General features: G+C 38.7%; 1 protein-coding gene across 4 annotated transcripts in view; it reads right to left on the bottom strand.

The window, feature by feature from the left end:
- ATP8A1 (ATPase phospholipid transporting 8A1) overlaps positions 1-13606 on the bottom strand; it is a 232815-nt gene that overhangs the window by 37994 nt on the left and 181215 nt on the right. For all 4 annotated transcript variants that reach the window (XM_042984609.1, XM_042984610.1, XM_042984611.1 and 1 more), the window contains 4 exons: positions 10349-10423; positions 10122-10244; positions 6554-6632; positions 1258-1319 (listed from right to left, as the gene is read on the bottom strand). In XM_042984609.1, the coding sequence (XP_042840543.1) occupies positions 1258-1319; positions 6554-6632; positions 10122-10244; positions 10349-10423 (339 nt within the window). The remainder of the gene's footprint in view (positions 1-1257; positions 1320-6553; positions 6633-10121; positions 10245-10348; positions 10424-13606) is intronic.

The raw sequence follows: 13606 nt of genomic DNA, 5'->3' as shown, positions 1-13606 counted from the left end.
CATCCATGATACATCCTCCGATTAATTTCTAAACGTACTCTATCAAGTAGTTACTTATTTGTTTTGGCACCCACGCTGCATGAGACCAAGTCACCAGCGCCCCTGACCCGACACACTTTCTCTCTCTGTCACTACTTCAGTTGGTTGATGTCAATGGAAAGAAGACCTCTGGAAAAAACTTAATCCCTCTGTTACTTACTGGCCTTAACATCCTATCACTCAGTAACTTAAACACTTGATATTTAAGCATCATAATATAGTTTTTCTACCAACTGAACCGGCCACACTGACAGCCACTTAGTATTTGGAGCAGCACACTGCCTTCATCGGGGGGACATGGACAGGGACACAGGATTAGAGAGGAGGGAATGCTGGCCTGAGAATTCAGAGTTGAAGGTGAGTAGAAAACTTACCAGACACCAACCACGTGACCTCGGGCATTAGCAGTCAAGTAATAGTTTTGACTTTTAAGGTTAAAGTGGTTTTAAAACATTTTTTGGACCTTTATGGCAGGAACGGGATTGCATGCATGTCTGTGTCCTCTGTAAGTGTTTGGATAGTGACTTAACACAGTGGGTTCCATGCCTTGTGTGGATGAAATGTCCCTAAAGAGTGATTCCTCTCCCATTTCAGTCATCATGAGACTCTAGAATAATTACTGGTTAAATACCCAAGGACAGTATGATAATATTTGCCATAAATTCAGGAAAGCCAAAAAAAAAAAATTAAGGGCAGTAAAATAAAAATGAGGAAAAAGAGACAAGGAAGAGAAAAAGGGCAAATGGGGGGCACTAAGAGTAAAGAGGGAATACTGAGAACAATAGCAACCAAAGTCTTGTAAAGTCAGTGAGCCCAAATGACATATTAAGAACCTAATATAAAAAAACCTCTTAATAGTCAAAACATCTATTTTCATTTTTATTTAGATTATTATTTTTTAATTGATTTATTCTTGAAAGAGAGAGAGAAGGAAAGAGCACACAAAAGTGGGAGAGGGGCAGAGAGACAGGGAGAGAGACAGTCCAAGCAGGCTCCACACTGTCAGTGCAGAGCCCTTCACGCGGCTCAATCCCATGAACCGCGACATCATGACCTGAGCCAAAATCAAGAGCCAGATGCTTAACCAACTGAGCTACCCAGGTGCCCCTCATCTTATTTCTTTTTTAAGGGGAAGTGTAAACAACTCTAAATCCAGCAGTGCACACAGTTAAAAGGATTTGATCTGATATACAAACTAGGCAAATGTTCTGCACTCACCGTGTAAACAAAGTTTCCCAACAGCAGATAATCGGAGGTTTTCCCATTTCCAAATACGGTACCTGTATGACAGGAAGATAGGCTTGTTAGAAATGAAAATAAATGAGGTCCTTTCAGAATCCTTTCAAATATAAATCAATTTACATGTGTTAAACAAAAGAAGGGGAACCAAGTGGCACACAATAGAGCCAGCAACTAGCGAATTAAAAAAAAATTGTAAGAAGTCTCACAAAATCGCTATGAATGTGGGTCACAAAGTGAAAACAATTTTTCCAAAAGCCAACATGAAGGAGGAAAACCGACTTGTTAACCAATTCTTAGGATCCATGAGATGGGGAAAAAAAAAATCGAACTAAGTATTAAGCAAAGCCTAATGTTATGGACATTGAGACAGGAAAGCATCCTGAACCCTTAATAAAGAACTCTGTTAACAATATAGATGAAGGTTTTAGGGAGGCTTCGTACTTTCTCTTCATAAAGTTGTTGGCATTGGTCCAAAAGGGATTCATAAATGCAACTCACAGAAGACTGAGGGCACCAATATGATTCCAGGCATATAGCTCTTGGAAGGTCTGGCTGAATTTAGGGGCATATTTTGAAGTATTTTGTTATTCCAGAAATGACTAACTAACGTGGCTTTAGATGAAGGGAGTGGTAGCTAACAAAGAAAAATGATTACTGTTAAAAAAATTAAAATAATAAAAATAAATGAATAATCATATCATTGGCACCACGGAAAAATGTAAAACTCATGGCATAGGCAATACGATATCCTATTTATACAAATAGGCAACAATATTTATTCAAAGTCTCACGTGCAAGGACAAAATATGTTAACGTATGGGATGAACCAGGCAGAGTGGCACTGGTATGAAAAGAAGGAATAATCAGGTGAGTTTGGGCGACACAGACTGGGGCTTGGTTCTGTGACTAATTGTATCACGTTGGTGTATAATCAATCTCCAGCCAACTCAGTTTCTTCACTTAAAAGATGAAGTGAAACGAACCACCCTGGAGGAGTTTTGAGATTAAAATGAGGCTTCATATGTAAGGCACCAAGCACAGTGTCAGTACTGGGAGCACGTGGTAGGGGCTCCATGATGTGGCTCTACCCTCTCTAAAGTTTTTGGTACAAGTAGTCAGGAAGGGCTGCTTAATGGCTTGGCAATAGAGAGGACTCCTTCCCTCTGTGGGGGTATTCCATGATTAGGGATATAGGAGCTGCCGTGCTATGTCTTATGAGTACATTGTGGACAAACTTGTAAGTGTCTGCAATTAACCTGCAAACTTCCATACAACCAAATTAACATACTCATAAATCTACAAAATAACTGGAAGTGTCTTATGATCACTTCCTGTTTTCCACGCATTTACAAAGGTCCCTTAACCAAAATATATAAGTTATCAAAAATGATCACATTTGGGTCCAAGCCTTCTGGTCATGACTGGTTCATCATGAAGAAGCCGAAGATTCATTTCAAGATCACATTGAGAAAAAAAATTAAGAGCTTATTGTGGGGTTTGCTGGATTCAGCATTTGGATCATTCAGGCAAATCATTCGTTCTCATACTTTCTCATTTCTAGACTCCTTTGCACTTAAAAATTATTGAGGATCCCCAAAAGCTTTTGTTCGTGTGGTTTATATCTATCGATGTTTACTAAGTTAGAAATTCAGGCAGAATATTTAAAAATACATATTGATTTATCTAAAAATAATAGTAATAAACACAATACATACAATATAAACAGATTTTTATAAACAATATTCCCAGAAACAGAGCAGGTTAGTGAGAAAATTGGGCACTGTTTCACATTTTTATAATCTAATGTCTTGCTTAATGGAAGGCAGCTGGATTCTCATATTGTTCTGGTTGAAATATATGAGGGAAATTCAACTTCACGGAGAGATGGAGTCATAGAGGAGTGTTTTAAGAATCTTCTCTAACGATATTCTTTGATACTACATCAAAACTCAACAAGTAGTTTCGTGAAGGTTACACGTGGAACCTGAAACTGTATCAGTGAGCTTTTAGTGCTCTAATTACAGTAAGATCGGGGGTTCCACTTGACACTCTGAGTGGATCTTCAACCCAGGCAGGATTCTGCAGCCTCTTGAAAGTAGCTGGTTCAGGTCAGAACTCGCATGGCGCATAGGGCACTCTGCCCGGTTCAAGGCTCACTGGTGCGCAGCACAACGGCTTTCTGCTCCCTTCCCGTTTTGTCACGCAGAATATTAATGAGACATGCACCAGATTTCAGGATTTAACAAAGGTATCGGTTTTACAGCTTCTTCAAGGGCATGCTTAAGTGCAACTGGCTTCTATTGTTGTTCTTTAATGTGGGTGCCTGGCAGGGAAGAATACCACTGCCCAGTGGTCCGGTGGTACCACTATGTGTGCTAAGGTACCAGCAATTTTAGCCGCCTTGCTTTTGTATCAGCTGTGAAAAAAGAAAAATCACGTCTGGATAATACGATAAAAATTTTGAAATTTTGACCTCAGGTAGCCCCAAAAAGGTCATGGGTATTTACAGGTGTCTATAGGCCATACTGTGAGAAGTAAAGAAATGAATATTTCGCTGTACTTTCTATAGCCTTACATTTCTTGTGTACCTCATCCTTTCAAGAGCTACAAAAACAAAAACAAAACCTCAAATCTAAAACCTCTCCTTATTTAAAAATTAAAAATAAGGCAAAAAAACCCGACAACAAACCCCTCAACATTAGAATGTTACAAGGTAATTTATGCCAGATGCCATTCATGTCGTAAGAAGAGAAAGCACGCGTGCCCTTGACTGGGCTAGGTCTGGGTCTACAGGTGGCACCCTTTTTATCAACTGCCTCTGCTGACGGTAGCTGGCTCGGGCAGTTTCTGGGAAACTGTGAACATGCAAAGGGAGTCCTAGGATCTGTTCGCCAGGAGCTGGAGTTAACCTGGGAATTCCTTTCAAACTCTGTCACTGTTCAGGTGTTTTTAGATGCTACTCGACTTGAGATACTTTGGATATCCAATTTCTGTTTTCTAATTTACAATGCTGAAATATCAAGAGATGGCCATGTGTAGTCTTTCATACCTATATTGATTTTGCAATCTGAAAATAAGGTTTACGTAGGGAAGTTGTCTAAGGTCCCGCATTGTACCCTACATCTCAATGTCCCACGGCTCCAAAGAGTGGAAGCAATCTAAATGTCCGTCAGTGGAAGAATGGATAAGCAAAACATGGGAAATCCATACAACGGAGCATCATTCAGCTGTAAGAGGTGAAGTACCGATTCATGCTGCAACTTGAACCAGGCCACATATTACACGATTCCATTCTTCCGAAATGTCCAGAACAGGCAAACCCACAGACAGCAGTGAGTGGCTCCCAGGGGCTGGGGGGGAGGAGCGATAGGGAGTAACTGCTAACGGGTATGGGGCTTCTTTAGGGGGTGATGGGAATGTTCTGGCATTAGACAGTGGTGAATTTGGGCAATTCTGTGAATATACTAAAAAACGCTGAATTGTACAATTTAAAAGGTGAATTTTATGGCATGTGAATTATTATCTCAAGAAAAAAAAAATCCATTTTGGTTCTCCTGGCCCATCCGGGTCAAGAGGCTATACTCGAATTGGATTTTCTTACCACTCATTTCCATGGCTTAGAAAATGAGAAGTATTTAGTGCACTGGCAGGGAAATTAACAAACAAATGAGATGAAAAATCTCTGATTCAGATATGAAGCCCTCACCCTCCTTGTAACATTTACCCCATACGTGCCACGTGTTCCCATGAAGGGACAGTTCACTAACTAGGTATTGTTTCAAACACTGCAAGTATAACATTGAACCACATGGGGAATCCCTTCTGGAACTCTGATTCTTTTTTTAATTTTTTTAAATTTATTTATCTTTGAGAGCCAGAGAGAGAGAGACAGAGAGAGAGAGAAAGTAGGGGAAGGGCAGACAGAGAGGGAGACACGGAATCTGAAGCAGGCTCCAGGCTCTGAGCAAGCGGTCAGCACAGAGCCCGATGCGGGGCTCGAACCCACGAACCATGAGATCATGACCTGAGCCAAAGTGGGACACTTGACTGACTGAGGCACCCAGGCGCTCCTGGAACTCTGATTCTAACTAAGGAGAAAGACAATAAAAAGTGAGCAAATATGTCACACCCTGGTAGTCAAAGACCTCACGAAGAGGACAGAGGATAATGAGGAGGAGCAGAAGCAGAGAAGGCAGTGTTGGTGGCTCTCTGGCAGCCCAGGCCTGAGGCACAGAGGGAGAGAACCCGCTGGAATATCTGGAGGACGAAGTCAGCAGTGCACCCAAGTGGCAGGCTGGGGCCCCGCGGCCAGGAAAGCAGGGAAGACACAGGTGGAGGAGTTAACCCCGGTGAGGGCTGTGCATTTCGTTCTAAACTCGACAGAAGTCTGTGGGTTTGTGAAGAGCGAGGCACGTGGTCCATGTCCCTTTTACCAGGACCACCTTGCCTGTGGAGAACAGGGCGTAGGAGGGCAAGAAGGGACCGGATGCTGGCTCTTCTATTGCCAATCGTTAACTCACAGCCGGCGGGGGAAGGCCTGCACTTCTAAAGGACGGACAGACCTGGGGTGGGGTAGGTGTCGTGTTTTCAATGCCTGTAGTTTGGGGGCAGAGGCCCCCAGCAGCCGGCTGCCTTCCTCGGGATCTCCAGCAAGGTCTGCTCCAGGGGACACGGCAGTACCAGCTCGAGAGTCACAGGGATCGCTTTCTAAAGTGGCTACTTTATCATTTTTATGTGCAGAGGCGATTCACCATCATCCTCTCTCTCAGGACTGACGGAATAAAGTCACTCCCTCAAAACAAGCAGAGGAAAAGCTTACACTCCAAGATGACCATAAAAACATATTAAAAATCTCATTCAAGATGTCGGCTCACATCGACTTGAAAACACGAGTGTTGTCTTATCAGGTTCAGTATAAAGGGCTTGGTACAAGCCTCGCAGGTATAATAAATGGACTACATAAAATATTAGCACTACTGTCTTCAAGCTCTACATCAATGGAGGAAAAAAAGAGCCCTAAAATTTAACTCTCTGCAAGTTTGGAAAACATGAGAAGTGGAGAAGAAAGGCTTTGCATATATTAAATCACTTTGCTCCCAAAGGAATAATAAAAATCTTTAAAGTGTGTACAGTTTTTGGATGCATGTATTTTAAGTTAAGGAAAACAGCATAAAATGAAACACTGCTATAATTTTTAACATATATTGACATTGAGTTATTTTTCTAAAAACGTAAAAAGTCATCTCTTAGCATTCATATCCTTTCTACTTACCATACTGAAGGGCTTTTAGTGGAAACCAAAACAGAATAACTGAGTGGAAGAGGCCATTTAAACAATGAACCCAGAAAACCTGAGGGAAAACAAAAATCCATGAGAACCATTTGCGATAAACTAGCTCTGTGAACTCTGACCTTTCTTTTTATCTGTGAGCTAGATTCACAAAACGTGTTTCTGTCGGGCCACCACTGTGAATTAATAGAACTGACAGACACTTTCTGCCTCTTAGACCTTCATGGGTCATTTATTTATTTTTATGTTTCTCAAAATGTTTTTTCAGCTTCACTGAAATTTTTTTCTGCTTTCTGAAAGCCAAGTATTAAAAGTTTAAATTTCTTCCTGCAAAGGAAAATAATATTGAAAAGACATGTAGATCCTGAAATTCTTTAGGTGCGACTGTTTTCATAATTCCAGAAGAACAGACTTTTGAAAAGACTATAATTTGGTGAAATCCCTACTTTCTCTTTCCCATGTGCAGTACAAGTGTAAATGCTTCAATGGTAAGGATGTAATGCATCCTTTCTCTCCCCCCACCTCTCTCTCTACACACACTACATGCTAGAAATAACAGGTACACCATTTGTGTGATTCTTTACCGCACTGCCACTGTTACTGAATTTATAAAAGGCTTCCACAACTTTTAACACCTGTCAACGTCAAAGTTCCTACAAGTGTAACGTCGTTTTAGTTAGTACTTTTCTATATCGATTGTACTTTAAGAACAAGGGAGCATGTATGGCCGGTACTTTCTCCGTGGCAGGGATGTGCAAGATTAAGTTATAGAAAAACCATTTACAATTCTTATGGTCCTTTGAAGTGCGGCAGTTTTGTCATTTAAAAGTGCTTCTTGCAAGCAAAACTTATGCTAAATAAAACTGGCATGTATTAATAGTTTTAAGCTGTTCAAACAACAGAAATTAAGTTGCCTGCCTCCCAAAATTTTCCACTGTGATCTCAATCTCCTTTGTTAGCTCACCCAGCCACAGCGGATTGTATGATCCAATTTACGCTCCAATACATTACACATTTGAACTTGTGTTACTCATTAACCTTTGTCTCTTCTCCTCACTATGTCATTACCACAAGTTTTTATTTGACAGAAAGCACAGGTGGGTGCAAGAAAAATTAGTTCTACTTTTCCATTTTCCTGACCGATACTTATTGTCACATGCTAATCCTTTAACCCCTGTCACGACCTCAGAACCTCCGACCCTTTTTACCATAACAAACGTAATCATCATCATTCAGGGCAACAATGCTTCTACACTGGGGACCCACAGCAACTGCTGTGTATACAACTATGCATTTTGTAGCCATTTGTCCCTGAATTTTAAAACACTTAGATGGGATTTAATCAAAGAATTTTCACTGAAATCATGAGACAATCCATAAATACTATTAAAAATGGTTGGCAACTTGTATATAAATATTCAAAGGATAGAGAAGTTGTATAATCTGTTTGTCTTGATCTGATGACTTTTGAAATGCATGGGCTCTGCAGACAATGAAATACTTTGTAAACAACAAAAGAACAACAAAGGATACAAGGAAGGATGCTTCCACACTGAAACTATAAACTACCTTTTCCTTGGCCACAAGACTGTCTAAAGTTGCCATGTGCAGAGGGCACGAAAAGATGTGACTTTCCAGGAATGGCTTTGGATACTCATGGCAGGATCAATTTATGTTTATAAGCAAGAGTACCATGGCCAAGTCTGTGGCTGGGAAGTTAACTCTTGAGAGAGTATCGTGGAGCCTGAGCTACGGTAGACTGGACACCTGTGACTGAGCTTGATACAACTGTCCAGGTTAGTGAGAATTACTGTTAGCATGCCAGTAGCCCTGGAACTTTCCCAGCTCTCAGATCACTTTTCCAGGAAAACAGCAGTTCACAGTCCATTGTATCTGCTCTGTGTCTTACCGTCATTTGAAAATACCCACCACAGGTAACGAAAAGAATTTACAGCAAAGTGGTGCCATTTAATAAAAACTGGACATCATAAATAAATTTTTAAAAGTCCAAAAATCGGGGCGCCTGGGTGGCTCAGTTGGTTAAGCGTCTGACTTTGGCTCAGGTCATGATCTTGTATTTAGTGAGTTTGAGCCCTGCCTTGGGCTCTGTGTTGACAGCTCAGAGCCTGGAGCCTGTTTTGGATTCTGTGTCTCCCCCGACCCCCGCTCTCTCTGCCCCTCCCCCACTTGTACTCTGTCTCTCTCTCTCTCTCAAAAATAAATAAACGTTAAAAAAAATTTAAAAATCCAAAAATAAGACATTCAAAAATTAAAGCATGCATATTGCACATTATAAGCACTAAACATTTTCAGAGACTATTAGAAATACTTTTCAGAACCAGTGGCCCAGGACACTTCAGCTTTTGTTGTTGTTGTTAATTGACCAAGTTGAGTTATTAAAAACAATGCCAACAAGTCGTATCTGCACACCTGGATACGCATGCACAGTGTATTCATGAAGACCTTGTCTCAGAAGATGAATGACACCCTGGCTATCAAGTTAGCGTTTCCAGTGTGAGCTTAGCGGAAGTGAAATGCCTTTTACTTTATTCTCTTGGTGTACTGAGAAAAAATGTCCTTTGAGGGTTTTACAAATTAATAAACATTAAAAATATCCTATGGTAACTGTCCTAAATTCAAAGCATTGAATTTAGGTCACATCTGATTATTAGTAATATGCCAATAACCACGTACTGTACTAGATGGGAAAAGTTCTGTGAAGGTGTATTATATTCGTGGCTTTTATCATATTTTCAAAATAGCATCTACTTGACGGTTACAAAATTAAACATTTTTCTTTCACTTACACTGAACAGAAACCTGAATTATTAACAAACACTGGTGGAAAGACTTTAAAATATAAACCTGAGGGAAAGTAAACTATGCAAAAATAAATGAGATATTTTTGTTGTTGGGATGAATAAACACCATGACCCCAAAGGATGACAAATAGTCCATGGTGTGTTATGTAGGGTACAAACTCAGAATGTGATTTTAGATAAACGTTAGATATTTTATCTTGTATTTAAAATTTCATGGGTTGGAAATACCGAGTATTATGACTGAGTTATTGGCCAGAGATTGTAATGCCCAATACAATCTAATATTCTTATGAGGTTGAAGTTATTTCACAAAACAGAGAATTGATAAAGAATGATACATCATCCACCCTGCCACCACTTTACACATGTAAAGACAGACCTTATCGGTCCTGGATGACTGACCCCTGGGAGGAGTGAGCCTTTCCCCACAACGCTGCAAAGACAGAAAGCCGGAGGGCCAAAAGGACACTCTTGTCTGTCTTTCAGACCCAATTTACTGCTGCCTGGCAAATCCCAGTGAACTGTGGTTACAAGTTAATTTTATAAGAAAACAAACATATAAAAACCCTTCTCTGTCCATATCAGAACCCGAGGCAAATATGACTTGCCGTGGTCGGAACCCTGGAGTTGTTTCCTTAGCTTTGGAAGACCAGATGCCCCATGTAATTAAAACAGGAGAGCAAGTCCCCCTGCCCGCCCCAAACATGCGCCGGGACATCCTGTCCTACCTTGGTGTTGAAGTCCAGTGCGTTCTGAGACGTTTTGTATAATTCAGGATACTTTAACATATTCTCTTTTCTGCATGATCTCTCAAATATTCCAAGCGTTAAGGGAGGCATTGCTGTAAACATCTAAAGGGCACAAAGTGGTTATTACTCCAAGCAATCTAACGCAGGGTGAACCTTTATCTCAAAGTATTTAATGAAACAAAAATAATCAAATGTCCTCAACTTACCACATTGTAAAGACCTATACACCATCTCTCAAACAGGATCTGTCCAGAGAAGCCATTAACAAAGGCAAACCAGATCTAGGAAGAAAACAACCCCAAATCCCTCAAATTAGAACACAGAAAATATAAATGCATTGCTTAGAACCTGAAAACTCAACCACTGTATAATGGCCGTATTAACATATTATTTTCACAACTTTCTTAAAAATGGCATTTATTTTTTAATTTGAAGAGATGCTTTCAGAAGATATTTGTTATTTAAGTCAGAATTGGCTTTAGGTGTTGGGTCAAAAAAGAATCCTGTTAATAGGCAATCATACATTAAAAACATTAAATATAACTTTATTTTCTAAAAGGTACTTTAGGGAATATATTTTAAGCCACTAAATTTTTAGAGGTTTAATTCCTTTTTGAAAGATTTAACTTTTGGTAATTAAATATTATTGTTTTTATTATAAAAGAACATTTGTTTATTTAGCAAATGAAATGATTTCCTATGACAATACCATAACGATTTTCTTCTGTGTTGGCTGTATTCATATAGGTCATCTATATAAAATTCACAAGATTACCTTACTGGAAAAGTGTTAGATAGTGTCATATCCTGTTCCTTTCCCTCTTAACAGTATAAAATACACATTTTCTCAAGTTGTTACATATCCTTTAAAGTGACATTAATAGATGGACATCTTCTATAGCGTGACTCTAACTATTTTGGGATATTTTGTTTGCTTTCAGCTTTGGTATTATATATAATTCTGAACTAAAATTCTTGTACAGAAATCCCACACATCTCTATTTTCTAAGGATGGATTTTTTTTTTAGAAATAAAAGCTTTATGAAGGTATAACTAATATACAAAAAAAATGCACACAGTTAATGTATACAATTTGTTAAGTTTGGACGTATGTATATACTCGTGAAACTGCCACTGTAATGGAGGCAACCTACATATCCATCACTTCCAAAAATTTCCTTGTGTCCCTTTGTTTTTTTTAAGGATGAATCCTCAGAAGTAGACCTAACAGGATAAAAGTTGATAAACCTTTTAGCATTTCTTGATAATTATAGCCATCAGAATGTGAAATCTGAATTTATATATTAAAAATATCTGGTAATGTGAATTTATGCTTTGAGTATAAATAAATCTTCAAGTATAAAGAAAGCATCATGTTCTTATAAATTTTGCAATTCTCTTAAAAATGGAAGACTTAACTTTGGATATAAAATTAAAAGACAATATAACAAAAAACTTTAACATGTTTAAGACAAACAGAAAATGAAGTGAATATTAGTAAGTCAATCATACATATATTGCTTTTAAGAAAGCAGACTGAAAATGTAACTAAATCTCAAGTTGATCCAGAAGAAAGAGAAGCGTAGCCGGCAATGAGATTACATAACCACACACCCAAAACCAAACATAACAACAACAACAACAACAAAACCTGTTCCAGGAAAGCAGTCCTGACATGCCAGTCAAGTGAATTTTTGAATCAGACTTGCGGGGACTTTGCCACACTTCACGTTTCATTTAACCTCATTATGGAAGCATGAATTGCTACAAATTCACCATTTATCAATATGTACCCAGGCTGGCCTCCCTATGAACAGCTTCTGTACCCACATTGATCTTTTTCCTTTTTATGGAGGAAAGGATTGATTGAGCATATATAAAAACGAATGTCTGCTTCATGAGATGGAAAAGAAAACAAAGGAGAAGTAGCACATGAAAAATAAGTCCAAGTTGTGTTAGGGCTGTAACACACATTAACAACAACAATAGCAACAGCACAGGGACCGGAGTCACATCTGAAATTCTTGCTTACTTTGCTACATCTATTTACAGAAAAAAATTGAACATCTGCCCTAGACTAGTAGTCAGGTCATTCATGTGTGCGTGCTTTAAAAGAACTTAGTATCTTTAAATTGAAGGTACATTTATTCCTTAGGGTGGTGCTGCTGACTTTACACTCTTTTTTTTTTCTTTTTTTTTTTAAAGTGTAAGTAGACACAAGATGACAAGATGAACTTTAATGCTCTCTTGCGTTTTCACATTTGGCCTTTTTCAGATATGGATTATGTAAATACGTATTTGTGATACTCTGGGTGGCAGTAATGTTCTCCCTGACGGGGTCTGTGATTTATTGTAGTAATACACTCTAAGAAGCTCCTTCTGATGCCTTAGAGTATGATAGCAATATATGGAATTATTAAACACCAAGTTTCAAATTATGGCCTCACTAGACTATGAAGATGTGGTCCAGTCTTTGTTGGTTGGAAAAAAAGATGCACACCAAATTTATCCAGTGGACATGACCTGGATCAAAAGGGTCTAGTAATACATGTATCTGCAGTCATCGATGCTGTGTACAATAAGAAAATTATGTTACGTTTGCGTGTGAGTAAACATTTGTAAATGTGAATGGTCTCCTACCGTCTTTGTATATAATATTCTGTGCTGATTCAAATGCCACTATGAGCCTGAAATTTAAGAACCTCCCTCAAATCAATAAATATTTACAGAAAGCTTAACATTCGAAATAATTTGCACATAAACGAGCAAGTCTGCATTCAAAGTTCATTTAAAGAGGCCTCACCGCGTTATGAAAGAAAAGCAGCAAGTTTTAAGTGGAAAGCTATAGACACATTTTTACCTTTTCATTTCTCCTATTGAAAGGAATGCGAACATGTTTTTAGAAATTACCTTCCTGCATTTGAAAAAAATTCTTATTCCAGTTTCTTTTTTAAGAAAGGAGACATGACTAGAATATGAACAGAATCCTTTACTATGGTATGCTGCACTTTCATACAAATATTTTGCCATTCGAGTGTACATACACTTTAAAAGAGAAAGGCCTTTAATAAAGAAGTCTACTGAAAGGATTTCAAGCTAGTGTGATTTGTAGTGAAAAGATATATTAGAAACCTATCCCATACTAAATAAAACAACACCTAAATGACTACAAACACATAAAAGCCCCTTCTTTGACTCAACCAAAACCATGGATGCAGAAAGAAAATACCAGTCTTTCTGGGGAGGTTTGGAGATTATTTAAATTCACAAGAAATCCACGTCCCAGCACAACTCGTGCTGGGAAAGTATCACCTCATTGACTTTAATCAAAGCTTCTGGAAATTAGAAACACTACATTGTTTTGGGATCTTACCAGAAAACCTGGATGCGACCAATCATTTGAAAGAAAAGGTCCTATTTTGTTAGGAAGGAGTCAGATATTTCAGAGAAAAAAAAAATCCCTT

The sequence above is a fragment of the Panthera tigris genome, chromosome B1 (assembly GCF_018350195.1).
Source record: "Panthera tigris isolate Pti1 chromosome B1, P.tigris_Pti1_mat1.1, whole genome shotgun sequence".
Taxonomy (NCBI): Eukaryota; Metazoa; Chordata; class Mammalia; order Carnivora; family Felidae; genus Panthera; species Panthera tigris.
The sequence above is the reverse complement of the archived record's forward strand: the minus strand, read 5'-3'. Positions and strand labels throughout refer to the sequence as shown.